The 14,570-nt window shown below is 43.0% G+C and overlaps 1 protein-coding gene across 2 annotated transcripts in view; it reads left to right on the forward strand.

The window, feature by feature from the left end:
- ZEB1 (zinc finger E-box binding homeobox 1) overlaps positions 1–14,570 on the forward strand; it is a 247,144-nt gene that overhangs the window by 206,140 nt on the left and 26,434 nt on the right. For both annotated transcript variants that reach the window (XM_074984955.1, XM_074984956.1), the window contains exon 5: positions 544–746. In XM_074984955.1, coding sequence (XP_074841056.1) covers positions 544–746 — 203 coding nt within the window. The remainder of the gene's footprint in view (positions 1–543; positions 747–14,570) is intronic.

The following is a 14,570-nucleotide window of genomic DNA, read 5'->3' on the forward strand; positions in this document are numbered from 1 at the left end:
CTGAAAATAAAATGAGACTTGTGAAGCAATGCTATCATTTTTGCTGTTAAACATATTAGATTACCAGACAGGATGTTTACAGTATCATACATCAGTTACTTTCTGTATAAGATAGTTATGTATAGATATCTGTATAAGAGATCTTGAATATATGTACTTACATATAAAACCAGAAACATCTCTAGTGTGCTGTCTAATTATAGACTAATTCTAATTTCGCTTTTTGCTGGTACAAACCACAAGTAAAACATCAGAATCAATGCCATTTTGTGAAGCTTGTATGAGATCAGAATTAAACCTGGTTGTTCTCTGCTTTCTTCCTTCTCTCCTCAAGTGCATATTAGTGATATCTGTAATACAGGTAGTGAAAGAACATGTGCTAGTAAAAATTGAAATAACAATTCTTATTCTGTTATAGTCTTCCAAGTAAAATGTGGAAGTTACATGAGTTCACAGATGTCAAAATATATCTCCAGTATGTTTATTAATGTTAGTATATTAGATTTTTATTCTGAATAAAGGTTTATTTTGTCTCCTTTGCAGGAACACCAGATGCATTTTCCCAACTGCTTACCTGCCCGTATTGTGATAGAGGTTACAAACGCTTTACCTCTCTGAAGGAACACATTAAATATCGCCATGAAAAAAATGAGGATAACTTTAGTTGCTCATTATGCAGTTACACATTTGCATATAGAACTCAGCTGGAACGTCACATGACATCACATAAATCAGGAAGAGATCAAGTAAGTGAAAGCTTTATAAATTATTTATTATTATACAAGTAATGATATTTAAAAAGACTTTTATTTATGTTTGCAGTAATGCAGAGCTAAGAGTTTGGGTTTACTAGATTACCTGCGTATTCAAGTCCTGATCCTATGGTCTTTGTTTGGGCAAACATGCTACTGAATTCATACTTTTCTATGGATAGTCACTGTGGCCTTAGGCCCTGAATGAGGTGCCTTCAGCCACTTTACGTACAATAATTGAATTTCTTGAAGGGCTTGTCTGCACTTGCCCCAACTTCGAAGGGGGCATGTTAATCAGGGCAATGAGAGATAATAATGAAGTGCTGCGGTGAATATGCAGCACTACATTAAACTAATTCGCCCCTGTGGCAACTTTGAAGTGTCAAACTTCGAAGTGCTGGCATGTGTGTAGCCATGGGCACTTCAAAGTGCCTTTATTCCCCAAAATTTTGAGGAGTAAAGGCACTTCAAAGTAGTGTGAATACTTCGAAGTTGCTGCGGGGGCGAATTAGCCTAATGAAGTGCTGCATATTTACCACAGCACTTCATTAGTCATCTTCCATTGCCCTAATTAACATGCCCCCTTCAAAGTTGGGAGCAAGTGTAGACCCAGCCAAAGTCTTTTATTTTCTTATATATGGTGTGTTTTTCTTGAATTTTATATCAATTGGCTATTGATTCCTGAGCCTTGTGACTATACCAGATGTTATCTTGAATTTTGTCATCAGCCAATCACATATTTTCTTTCACAAATATCATTTTAAAACTTTGCATCTTCAGATGCATTTTTCTTGCTTTCTTGCTGAGGGAAGAATCAGTGTCTTTATGAAATACAGGTTTTCAGTAGGTTACTTATGGTCATTTGAGGAATGAAAACAATTGATTATATATAATTAAAAATGATGAAATACTAGAACAATCAACAAAAAGGCCGAAATTTATTCTTCGCATGTTTTTCTGATTTTAAAAGGGCTGAGATCTCACAATGTGTGCTGAGATAAATGAGACTTGCAGGTTACTCAGCTCCTCTGGTTCTCTTGTATGACTGACCCTCAGGATTGATTTATTATGTATGATCTTGGTATAGCTGTAACTTTGGCAGGTTGTAAGAAACTTTCCATTATAACTTCATTGATTCATGGATTTTTTTTTTTTAAAGCCAGGAGGGACTAGTAGGGTCCTCTACTCTGGCCTGACTAAATCACAAAAAATTCATCTTGTTTCTATGTTAATTATTCCAACCATTATTCACTATTATTGTTAAAGCACTGCACCTTATTTCTAATGTCTAATTTCAGCTTGTAAACATTGGATCTCAAATTACACTTTTTCTGCTGGATTAAAGATTTGTTAGCTATCAGAAATATCTTCTCCACGTAGGTACTTGTGGACTATGATCAAGTTATCTCTTAATCTTAAGTAAGAAGCACAATATGTTTAGTTTAAATCTATCACAATAAGGCTTCGTGGTTCTCAAATTTTTTTCCAGTTCTCAAATCATAATTACATCTTTTTTGAACCCTTTCTAATATTTGAAGTTTGGTCACCAGAGCTGGACATAGTATTCCAGTAATGGTCACACTAATGCCAGAGGTCTAAGAAGGGTAGTCATATTAGTCTGTAGCTGCAAAAACAATGACAAGTCCTGTGGCACCTTAAAGATTAGCACATTTATTTGGTCATAAACTTTTATGGGTAAAAAACATTTCATGAGATACGTGAACTGAAAATTTCAGAGGTAGAGAAATGTGTATATATGCTAGCATATCAAAACAAGGGAGTTACTTATCAAGTGTAGGACCGGTGTTAATGAGGCCAGTTCGATCAGGGTGTATGTGGCTCACTCCCAGCAGTTGATGGGGAAGTGTGAATACCAAGAGGGGGAAAATTGTCTTTGCAGTGATAGACACACTCTAAATTCTCTTTCAGTCCTACTTTTATTGTGTTTGTAAGGAATGTGCCAGCAGGAACTCAATGCTGCTGAAGGCTGGGAGGAATGTGTCTCCCAGAGATCGCTGGCATGAGAATGCAAAGGTGCACATATGTGATACCTTGCAAACAAAGCCTGATGGGTAGCAAGGAAGCAATGAAATTTTGTCTAATGTAAACACGTTGTAAAATCACAGTTTATGCTAACACTCAGTATAAGAATTGTGAAATCTCACCAATGCTCCAGGTTGTTGTGGGGGACAGGGCAGTCGTCATAACTGCATAAGACATGGATTACACAGGGCTCCACTGATTTAAAGCATTGTGAAGCCTAAGGGGAGGGATGTGGGTTGAACCAGCTAGTTGAGTGCCTTAGCCCTGCCTAAGCCTTGGCCATATAGCTCTAAGCCTGGTTCGACTAGTCCTCCCCACCTGTTAGAAGATAGAGCTTGATATTAGTGTTTGTGTCTTGTATGAGACTCTACTTTGGTAGATGCTGTGAGATGAAATCACAGGGTGGCAGCTAAGGCCACTCAGAGCTGAAATCATGAGGTTTTGCCTCAGGCCAAACCCACAGCAGATGGTGTGACTGGTGGACAGCTCGTAGAAGCAGTGGTGGACAGATGGTGTGGCAGCTGGCAGGAAGCAAGCAGAACGCCAGAACAGCCCAAACATGGCATTGCTTCAGGTTCCATGAGGGCATCAGCGTGAGGTGTCAGGGACTGCACGGTTACATTTTTGCCCTTCTGCTGGAAGAAGTCAGCAGTAGCCAGATCTGGGTTCAACGTCTAGGTGTTCCTTTTCATCCATCTCACACAGAACTGGCTCAAGCCCCCACCCAGTAGCCTGGGAAATTCACACACCCCTGTGCGCCTTGGAAAGGCAGTGCTTCCCCACTCGCAAGCACAGAATCTGAGTGTAGAAAAGAAACTTTTAATGAAAGAGGCAGAAAGGTCAATTAGCATATGCTTGGGAAAATACCACACCCAGGCTATGTCTACACTAGCCAGAAACTTCAAAATGGCAATGCAAATGGCCATTTCGAAGTTTACTAATTAAGCGCTGAACTACCTATTCAGCGCCTCATTAGCATGCGGGCAGCCGCAGCACTTCAAAATTGATGCGGCTTCTCCAGACGGGGCTCCTTTTCAAAAGGACCCCACCTACTTCAAAGTCCCCTTATTCCTATGAGCAGATGGGAATAAGGGGACTTCGAAGTAGCCGGGGTCCTTTCGAAAAGGAGCCCCGTCTGGATGAGCCGCGTCAATTTCGAAGTGCCACAGCTGCCCGCATGCTAATGAGGCGCTGAATATGTATTTCAGCACTTCATTAGTAAACTTCGAAATGGCCATGCAAATAGCCATTTCGAAGTTTTTGGCTAGTGTAGACACGGCCCCAGAGTTCATAACCAGCCCTCAAGTAACTGTTCTGGCTCAGATGGATTGAGCAGTGTCCTTGGCCTCTCAGGCATACCAGTCCAATATTGTAAACAGCCATCCCCCACACCCAACTTTCTTTCTCTTCAAATGTCCCAGTTACATGTCGGTCAAGTCCGTGCAGGCCCTGACACCTCACACTGATGCATTCCCTCATGGAACCTGAGGCAATGCCACCTTTGGGCTGGTCCAGCATTCTGCATGCTCCCTGCCAGCTGCCTCACCATCCATTTGCCACTGCTCCTACCAGCTGTCCACTGGTCATGCCGTCTGTCTGCTGCACCTACCAGCTGTCCACTGGTCACGCTGTCTGTCCACCACTCCTCCTACCAGCCATCTGCCAGTTGCGCTGTCTGCTGTGGGCTTGGCCTGAGGCAAAACCCACTGATTTCAGTTCTGAGTGGCCTTAGCTGCTACCCTGTGATTTCACCTCACAACATCTACCCCAGTAGAGTCTCATACAAGATACAAACACTAATATCCAGCTCTGTCTTTTAACAGGTGGGGAGGGCTAGTGAAACCAGGCTTATAGCTATATGGCCAAGGCTTAGGCAGAGCTAAGGCACTCAGCTACTTGATTCAACCCATATCCCTCACCTTCTGCTTCACAATGCTTTAAATCAGGGGAGCCCTGTGCAATTCATGTCTTATGCAGTTATGATGACTGCCCTGTCCTCCCACAATGATTTGGAGCATTTGGTGAGATTTCACAATTCTTATACTGAATGTTAGCATAAATTGTGATTTACAACAATATGTTTACAACAGACAAAATCTGATTGCTTCCTTGCTACCCATCAGGCTTTGTTTGCAAGGTATCACATATGCACACCTTTGCATTCTCATGCAAATGATCTCTGGGAGACACATTCCTCCCATCCTTCAGCAGCATTGAGTTCCTGCTGGCACATTCCTTACATGTTAAATTCGCAAATGAATTGCAGTTCTGCTGTTTCTCACTATTGTTACTAATGCTATATACAGAGGTAAAGTTCCTTCATACATCTATTTAATATTCCCCTGCTTGTGCTTCCAAGCATCATGTTCACCCATTTAGCCACAGCTCTGCTCTGGGAGCACATGTTCATTTGGTTTTCCACCATTACCCCAACTCCTCTTCCGTGTCACTATATTCCTGTGTTACTAGTGTGACCTTCATTCTTTGTTCCTAGATATGACCTTTCATTTGGTTGAATAAAATACATATTGTTAAAATAAGCTGACTTTATGAAGCTGTTTATATTGTTTTGTGTAACTGACTTGTCCTATCATTGTTCACCACTGAACTGAATTTTGTATCATAGACAGCTGTTACCATCAATGAATTTGTTTTCTTTCAGATCATTGATAAAGATAGTGAATAGTGTTGGGTCAAAAGCAGATCCTTGTGGAACTCCCTTAGAAACACCCCATAAGTTTCCATATTAAAATTTGCTTTTTGAAATCTATTTGTCAACATGTTTTTAATCCATTTAACATGGCTGACATGGATTGTAAAGTATTAATCTTTATCAGAGTGTCGTGCAATCTGAAGTCAAATGTGTTACAGCAATCTAGGTCTGTCAGTAGTTGCATTTATGAACTAAACTTATAATAGCAGAAATATATAAAATTTGTTAACAAGACCTACGTGTCATAAAGCCATGTTGATTGGCATTAATTATGATACCATCCTTTAAATCTTTATACGTTTTTTCCTAGTGTCATTGTCAAGCTAACTGGCTTATGCTTGTCCAAGTAATATGGTCTATCCTTTTGAAATATGGCACAACTTTCACTTTTTTTCCCCCGGTTTTCTGGAACTGTGCGATAATACCACATAGTTGAACATTCTCATTCACTTGCAACAGAAATAACTGCTTGGCAATCTTATCATACTATTTTTGTATTCTGCATTCTAGGTAGCTCTTGTAACTACTTCGATGTAATTTATCTTTGGCTCAGAAATTTGTTAGTTATTGATACTGATATTTTGGGCTGTTTCTCTAGAACACGAGTCAGCAACTTTTCTGAGGTGGAGTGCTGAAATTTGACTTCTATATACAGTTCAATTGCTGGTGATACTTTTTAAAGTCACTAGTAGTGCTACTTACAGCAGCTTCATTAATAAACAGTAAAGTTCTGTATCTTTATTTAGGTGGTGGTTAGTAGCATTAGCTGGTCTTTTGCTAATCCACAGCGGGCATGGCTTTGAGCAAGCTGCTGCTGCCTGGGGGGAGGAGGGGTGGAGCTGAGTTCCCCTGCTGATGAAAATAGCCACCCTTCGCACCATGCTGGAGGTTGCCGCCCCATCCTTCAGAGGTCTCTGAGCTCCTGGTCCTTAGAAATCATTGTGAAGACGTGTGATATTCCAACAAAGCTGGGTCTCAATCATTTGTATTCACAAACATTTTTATTTGAGGTCTTTGGTTTTTATTCTGTTTTCTGTTAATACATTTGAAGTGCATTTTTAAGGCTTGATGCGATGTGCTTGAAAGTATCAAAGAGAATTGTTCAAATGAGCCATTCATGAATTATGGACCTTCACCAGTTGTTGACTCCTCTGGAATCCTTTTAATGTGCAAACTTGCAATTTATTACACCTATTATATTACTATTGACATGTTGAGGAAATCTCAAAAAACAAAAACTCATTGATAGTTTAACAAGAAGAGGCAAACTTTTCCATTCATTTCAAATAAATCTGTTAGCTTTGGACCAAATTCAGTCAAGAACCTCATGTTTCAGAGGGTTTTTTAAATTATTTCCCATACATTTATTGTAGACTTCACATTTTGTGTACTTTTCTTCTGTGTCTTAATTAATAGCTGACCAGAGGAGGCTGTCTCAATTTCTGTTTGTACAGTTTTCAATACTCAGAAATATCATGGATTATTCCAAGCACATCTGAGTTATATGTATCATATTTTGACCTCTAAAGAATTCCTTTATAAAGAACCCCATAATATGCAACAATTTCATCTCTGTTCCAGTAAGTTTTTTATTTCTGACGTTTCCTTGAGCATTTTCCATGGGCAGGCTATGTAGAATTACACTATCATGCTGTTGTAAAGTTGCATCATTTTGTGTCTCTTAACTCCAGCAGCTACTGTTATAGTTTTGTAAATAATAAAACCTGTTTCACTTAGAAATTATGGTAGTTTATAATAGTTACATTTTTCTGTCACGGAAGGGAAACAATATCTTACAATTTAGGTGGTCTGTCAAGGAAGAACCTGGGTATCAGTTACCATATATTCTCCATGGCATCAAATGTTTTGTAGTAACAAATTTTTGTTCTGTTCATCAAGTCTACATGTGGTATTGCACCTTACAAAACTCAAATGAAAATATCTGATACTGGTTGAATCTCTTTATTCCGGAGCACACTCGTCCGGGAACAGCTGTAATCCGGCATGATTTTAATTAGCTGAATGACCACTTACTATGGGTATGGCCAAGTTTCCCATTTTCCCATAAAGTTTGTTTACAACAGGGGTGGGAAGCTCCCAAACCTCAGTGTGTCTGGATGCAGACCCCAAGGCTTGGGGCTCCCTTCCATACCTTCCCACCCGCAGTGGGGTTGGCAGGATGGAGCCCTGAGTTTTGTGGGCCAGATCAGACGAGCCATGACTGGATCCAGAGAGTGGTCTCTGCCAGAGGGCGGGGAGCAGGAAGCAGCTTGGCGCAGCATCACTGCCACTGGTTCCGCAGCTGGGAGGGGGGGAAGGAGCAGCAGTTGCCACAGCAGTGCCACCCAGAGGCTTTCTCCTGCTGCTCTGTTTGGCCAGAATTCTAGCCAATCAGAGCAGCTGTGGTCAGTGCGTAGGAGTAGAGGGCAAGGGTGCCCACCCATGCACATCTGGGGGTGCTGCCTTTGCAAGCTGCACCCCTGTTGCCCCAACACCATATCTCTAAATTCTTGCAACCCCTCCCATCCAGACCCACACTCCCAACCCTTCCTGCACCCTCCCTACAACCCCGAGTCCCCTCTCCGCCCTGCTCTTGCCCCTTCCCTCCCAGAATCCACATTCTCACCCTGATTCCTCTCTCTTGGACTTAAAACTCTCCTTCACCCTCTCCTGCTCAGACCTCACCCTCTCCTTACTCCCTCACCCACACAGATCTCCCTATTGCTTCTCTCCAGTGTTCACTCCTGTATCCCCAACCCATAGCCCATTCCTGCAAATCACTCTGACCCACACTGCCCACACCCACCCCACTCCTGTACCCTCATTCCTGCCTAAATCCCCATTCTCAGCCCACTCCTGCACCCTCCCTCCTGCCCAGACCCCAAGCCCACTTCCGGGCAGCACCCTCCCACATTGAACCAAGTCTATGGTCAGTAGCTCCTGAACTGAAAAAGGTTCCCCACCCCTGGTTTACAGGCACCAGTCCTGGGTCTGAGTGTTCTGTGCTGTTATTTAGCTCTCATTTAACCCTAAATGTCTTCTAACAGACCAGCAAGTAATGGAAATGTTGATAATGCTACTACACAGCTTTGGCCTCCAATGGTTCAGCAAATTCTCTTGTTCGGCACCAGTCAGGTCCTGAGGGTGCCAGACTAGAGAGGTTCAATGTGTACATTTGCTGTAGCAGTAAAACAAATTCTTTTTCTGGTCATTTTTTTCTGATTTTATGCCCAGCTGCTGGATAGCTCCTCCCTTTTCAGTCAAACTGGCTGAAATTAAAATTTCACTTCCCTCCTGCTGTCTCTGTGCACCTTCTCTCTTCCTAGACTTTTGGTTGAAATATTCCAAAAGGAGAGGGTATGTATCTTGTCCAGTAACTGAAGTTCTTCAAGATGTGTGTCCCTATGGGTGTTCCACTCCACTGGAGCCTTTGATTAGAGATCTTTGGTAGTATTGCCTGTTTCTGCCCATGTAGGTGCCCCCCACATCTTTGTCCTCTGCAAAGAGGTTATCTAAGCCTGCCCAGGTGAACCATTCTGCACCACAAAGGGAGTTCTCTCAGGCAGAAGGGGAAGGAGTACAGGTAGTGGGGCACCTGAGGAACACACACCTCAAAGAATTCCGGTTACTGCACAAAGTGAGTAACCTCTCCTTTTTTTGTGTGTGTGTACCGTCAGGCCACTCCCCAGTGGTGTCCTTGTTAAGGATGTAGGTAGTTCAGAGCAGAATCCAATACAGGAAAGAGAACTGTATTGCCTACAGGAGTAGCTAATTTTGCTGAAGATATAAAGTGTAACAATCAGAAAAATATTAACAGATGAGCAAGTTGCTGCTGTACAGAGGTCTGGAACTGCTATATCCTTAAGTAAGGCTACAGAAGGTGATAGTGGAATGTGCTATCACCCTAAAACAGAACTGAACATAAGTTCTATCATAACAGATCTTAATATAACAGGAGAATTATTTTGAAAACTTCTATTCTGAAATTTTCAACCCCTTGTTTGTCTCCACAATGGATACATGTAGTCTAGGCCCACTGGAGCTCCACCTGCGGCTCATGGACCTCCTGGCTGTCCCCCTCTCCAATGTGCCTCTTGTGTACTGGGTTACTGGAAGCCCACAATGCCTACTCCTTCCTCCCAGCATTTTGAGAGTGTTGGAGCATGTCAGTAATCTGTTTGAATTTGGAGCATGTTAGTAATCTGTCATAAGTTCCTGAAACTCACTGAAGTCATCTGCCAGAGCAGGTCATGGAAGCATGACAGCTTCATCAGAGGATAAGATTAGAGGTGTCACCTCTTCATCAGCCCTTGCCTCTTGCTACTCAAACATGTCTTCCTCTGGCATAGGCACTGACAAGGGGATTTTAAGAGAATTAATTCTTCTCCATTTTCTCTACTGTTTCAAGCACCTAGATGTAAGCTGTTGGAAGTAGAATGCCCATGGATCTCAGCAAGTTGACATAGGTAGAGGCAGTCATCTATGTTCATGTCCCCTGGGTGTCATTTGAGGTCTATCCTTTTATGCCAGTAGAGTAGACAGGGAGATGTGTCCTAGAATAGGTAGGGGAATCCTGTACTGGAGTGTGAGTGTCTGATGAGTTGTCTTCCATATACTCTAAGTATGGAGATAGCAGTTCTGCTTACAGAATAGGTGAGGGCAAGTATGATGCTTTATCTGACAAAGGCTCCAGTAACAAAGAGACTCTTGACACTGACAAACCCCCAGTACTCATTAATAGAGGAAATGTCAACTGAGAAGATATAAAATCCTTTGGGTACCTAAACTTTTGTACTGCCAATGACACTTAATATGGGGCTATGTGGGAACCTGTGGTTTTGATACTGATGCAGATGTTTCTGAGCTCTTGCTAGGGATTCCCTCAGTACCATAGGCAGGTGAGCAGTCTTCGTATGCAGAAGCTTTTCCATACGTTTTTGTCATCGACCAGTCAACCCTTTTATTTTTGCTGTATATTTTTGACATAAAGTAATCACCCTTGTGATTTAACGACGCCAGCAATACCATGGAGATGTACCTCTTGCAATTTATGTACTCTGTGGCAAGGTGATCCCATGCCAAGATAGGGATGTGTGTTTCCTCTATTGCCCCATCACAGTTAGAGAACACCATTGCAGCAAAACTGTCCACTATGTCCTAAACATTTCCCAGAGTCACTGTCTTTTGTAACAGAAAAGTATTAATTGCCTTGGCTACCTGTATGACGGCAGCCCCTGCTGTAGATTTTACCACTCCGAATTGATTGTCCACTGACCAGTAGCAGTCTGGTATTGCAGCTTCCACAGAGTTATTGCCACGTTTCTGAATTGTCAGAGCAGGTCTCATTTCAGTATTGCAATGCTTGAGGGTGGGGTAAAGCAATTCACAAAGTTCCATGAAAGTGGCTTTATGTATGCAGAAGTTTTATAGCCACTGCCGATCATCCCATACCTGCAGAAGAATGAACCACCAGTCTGAGCTTGTTTCATGGCACCAGAACCAGCACTCCGTAGTGTACAAAGTACAGTAGGGTCTTAACATTCATGAGGGTTCTGTGTTCAGAACCCTTGCGAATGTTGATTTTCACAAATGTGGAGCGGGGGGGCTCGGAGCCCTGGGAAGTGGCAGCTGCGGGTGCTCCCAGCCCTGGAGCCCCAGGGAACTCACAGAAGACACTGGCACTCCCCGTTCGGAGCCCCGGGGAATCCGTGGCAGCCACTGGCATTGCTGGCCTTGGGGAAGTGAGGCCACTCATGAATAACTGAATTCATGAATGTGGCACTCGCAAATATTGAGACCCTACTGTATTGTGTGCAGACAGTATCTCCCCATTCCTTCTCTCCAGTGTCTCATATTCGTATATGTTTGTGTCCTCCTCGAAGTCTTCATTATTCTTATGACAGCTAGGGTCACTCAGCACAATACTTGAGGTGCTCATAATATCTGCCACAACAGTTTTAAGCTGTACAGGCTCCATGATAACCTTGCAGTGGCCTCTATGTGAATATGAAAAAAGGGTGCAAAACCACTTTCTGATGTTGATTTCCAAAGGGAGTGGGAGGAGACAAATGCACTGTGGGATGCTGACAACCCACACTGACAACTGCAATTTTTATCCCATCAGACATTGGGACAGAAACCCACAATGCAAACGAGCATCAGGAACTGTGGGATAGGTATCCACAGTGCATTGCTGACAAAGTCAAAGCAGGCAGCACTAATGGGGACCCAGTCCATACTCCGTCAACTTATGTACCCTTGACTTTGTAAAACTGGGTGCTAGAAAATCAGCCTTAAAAATTTGACCTGATTTTGTAGCTGTGATACCCTGAGATTCTACTGTGCACCCTAAGATTTTGTTTGTTTTTGATTTAAGGTGTGTTTTAGCAACAAAATACAGAAGTTTAGCTATTTTTCAAATTGATCTGCTCCTTGACTGGTGGACATAATAGTGATTCTTAATTAGCTGCTGCTTCAGAAATTGATCCTTGTAATGTTTTTGCTTTTTCCCTTAAGGGCCTACACCTTCATACTTAATATTGAGATAATTTTATAGTAGCTAATTACATATCCTCAGGAAAAAATAGTTGTAATCATTTTATAAATAGAAGTAATGAATAAAGATAAGAAGTTAGGTCATTGTGTTTTTAATATGTCAAGCGTCAGATAAGGCAGAAAAGTGCTTAACTGTGAAAAAAATATATATTTGAATTCACTGTGGCACTCCTTTAAGACCATTTAGTTTTGTTCTCTGTTAATGATTTGTGAATAACCTGTAGCTATTTTTTGTAATTATGCAGTGCTATGGACACAATAGAGGAAAGGCACATAAACAGTTCTTCAAGAATTTGTCTAAAATGGCTGCAAAGAAAGATCATTTACTTGTAATTCTGATTTTCTTCAGATGTCACCTTTCAGGATTCTCACTACCAAGTTTCAGCTTCCTAGTATGAGATAGGTGGAACCCATCAAGCTCTAAATGCGTTTTGGTCCCAAAAGGTCATGGTTGTTGCCAGTAGCCAGCAGGGTTGACAGACTCACTGGTGCCACCCCTCCCAAATGCTGAGGCGAGGTGGGTGAAAGCATGAGGATCTTACAAAATGGTATCATCAAAGAACCAGAATTATAGGAGCAAGTAATTTCATCTTCTCTAAACATACCATTTGTGAAAGATTCTCACTCGTGGGAACTAAATAGCTCTCAGGGGCTACGTCTACACGTGAAGCCAACATCGAAATAGCTTATTTCGATGTAGCAACATCGAAATAGGCTATTTCGATGAATAACGTCTACACGTCCTCCAGGGCTGGCAACGTCAATGTTCAACTTCGACGTTGCGCGGCACCACATCGAAATAGGCGCTGCGAGGGTACGTCTACACGCCAAAGTAGCACACATCGAAATAAGGGTGCCAGGCACAGCTGCAGACAGGGTCACAGGGCGGACTCAACAGCAAGCTGCTTCCTTAAAGGGCCCCTCCCAGACACAGTTGCACTAAACAACACAAGATCCACAGAGCCGACAACTGGTTGCAGACCCTGTGCCTGCAGCATGGATCCCCAGCTGCCGCAGCAGCAGCCAGAAGCCCTGGGCTAAGGGCTGCTGCCCACGGTGACCATAGAGCCCCGCAGGGGCTGGAGAGAGAGCATCTCTCAACCCCCCAGCTGATGGCCGCCATGGAGGACCCAGCAATTTCGATGTTGCGGGACGCAGATCGTCTACACGGTCCCTACTTCGACGTTCAACTTTGAAGTAGGGCGCTATTCTGATCCCCTCATGAGGTTAGCGACTTCGACGTCTCGCTGCCTAACGTCGAAGTTAACTTCGACATAGCACCCGACGCGTGTAGCCGCGACGGGCGCTATTTCGAAGTTAGTGCCGCTACTTCGAAGTAGCGTGCACGTGTAGACACAGCTAGGATGTCCCCGGGGAAAAGAAGTAGAAATAACTGAAGAAGGCTGAAAGAGAAATGGCAAATACCCATATAGAGGGGACAGAAACAGTTTCTAGAACAGAAATAGTTTCTAGAATGCAACCAAACTTTAGACTCTGACTTTGTGCATGCTTCTGAGCTGGAGCACCCAGGGAAAGGAGGAATAACAGTATGTACCCCTGGCAGCCAGGGGAGAGGGCGTAAAAATGGAACGTTGTCGTCTTTGGCAGAGGATGCGTGAAAGCTGCATGGATTCCAGCTTTACTTCTGCTCTGCTGGCTCTGGCTGCCTTGAGTTGGCAACCACAGCATCTTGCTGTAAGTAGCTGCCCCACATGGCAGGGTAGGGACAGGCAGTCCGGATTTACTTCCCTAGAGTACAGTATTTGCTTCTGCTGTTTTTGTTTTATTTTTTTTCTGCTGCTGCCTGATTACTTCATTTCATATACTGTCCAATTGACCATTACGTCCATAACGCTGGTGTTCAGATCTTTGTGGTTCTACTGTGTATCAAGATCTTCTGTGTTGGGTGACCTCATCTTTGGGTGTTCAGCTGGAGTTTCTCCAGGAGTGTATCCATAAACTCGTGGATGTTTTCCAACCCTTCATCCCTTGGAGAGTGACTGATCTGATTAATGAAGTGCTTCTCGAGCCTGCACTCACTCTTCGGAGTACACTTGCCTCAGTACCCCTGGCAGCCAAGTGCTTGGAGAATTGCTGTTTTGTTCCAATAGAGGGATGTAGGGATTTTATTCTCATCTGGCCCCAAACACGCTGATAGTCACATCCATGAATGACAGGGCCCCACAGGGCACATGCAGGTCATCCCCCAAAGACAAAGACTTGAAATACACTTACATCTTTTATGCAAGAAATTATACACCTCCTAGTCACTTCAGGTGATGCTTGTGAACCAAGAAGCCCTGCTAGCAAAACATGACTTCCTCAAATGGTTATGGCCAAGTTGAGGAACAATTAGTTATTCAAGGCCTCTTGAAATGAATTTTGTGTGTTTGCCGTGAAAAAAAGAGTTTCATTGCAAATAAGTTGTTGCAATCTGTGCTTGAGGTGGTGGACACTTCGACCAGGGCTATGGCTTCCACAGTTACTATGAGGAGAGCTTCCTGTTT

This window comes from Carettochelys insculpta, chromosome 2, assembly GCF_033958435.1.
Source record: "Carettochelys insculpta isolate YL-2023 chromosome 2, ASM3395843v1, whole genome shotgun sequence".
In the NCBI taxonomy this organism is placed as follows: domain Eukaryota; kingdom Metazoa; phylum Chordata; order Testudines; family Carettochelyidae; genus Carettochelys; species Carettochelys insculpta.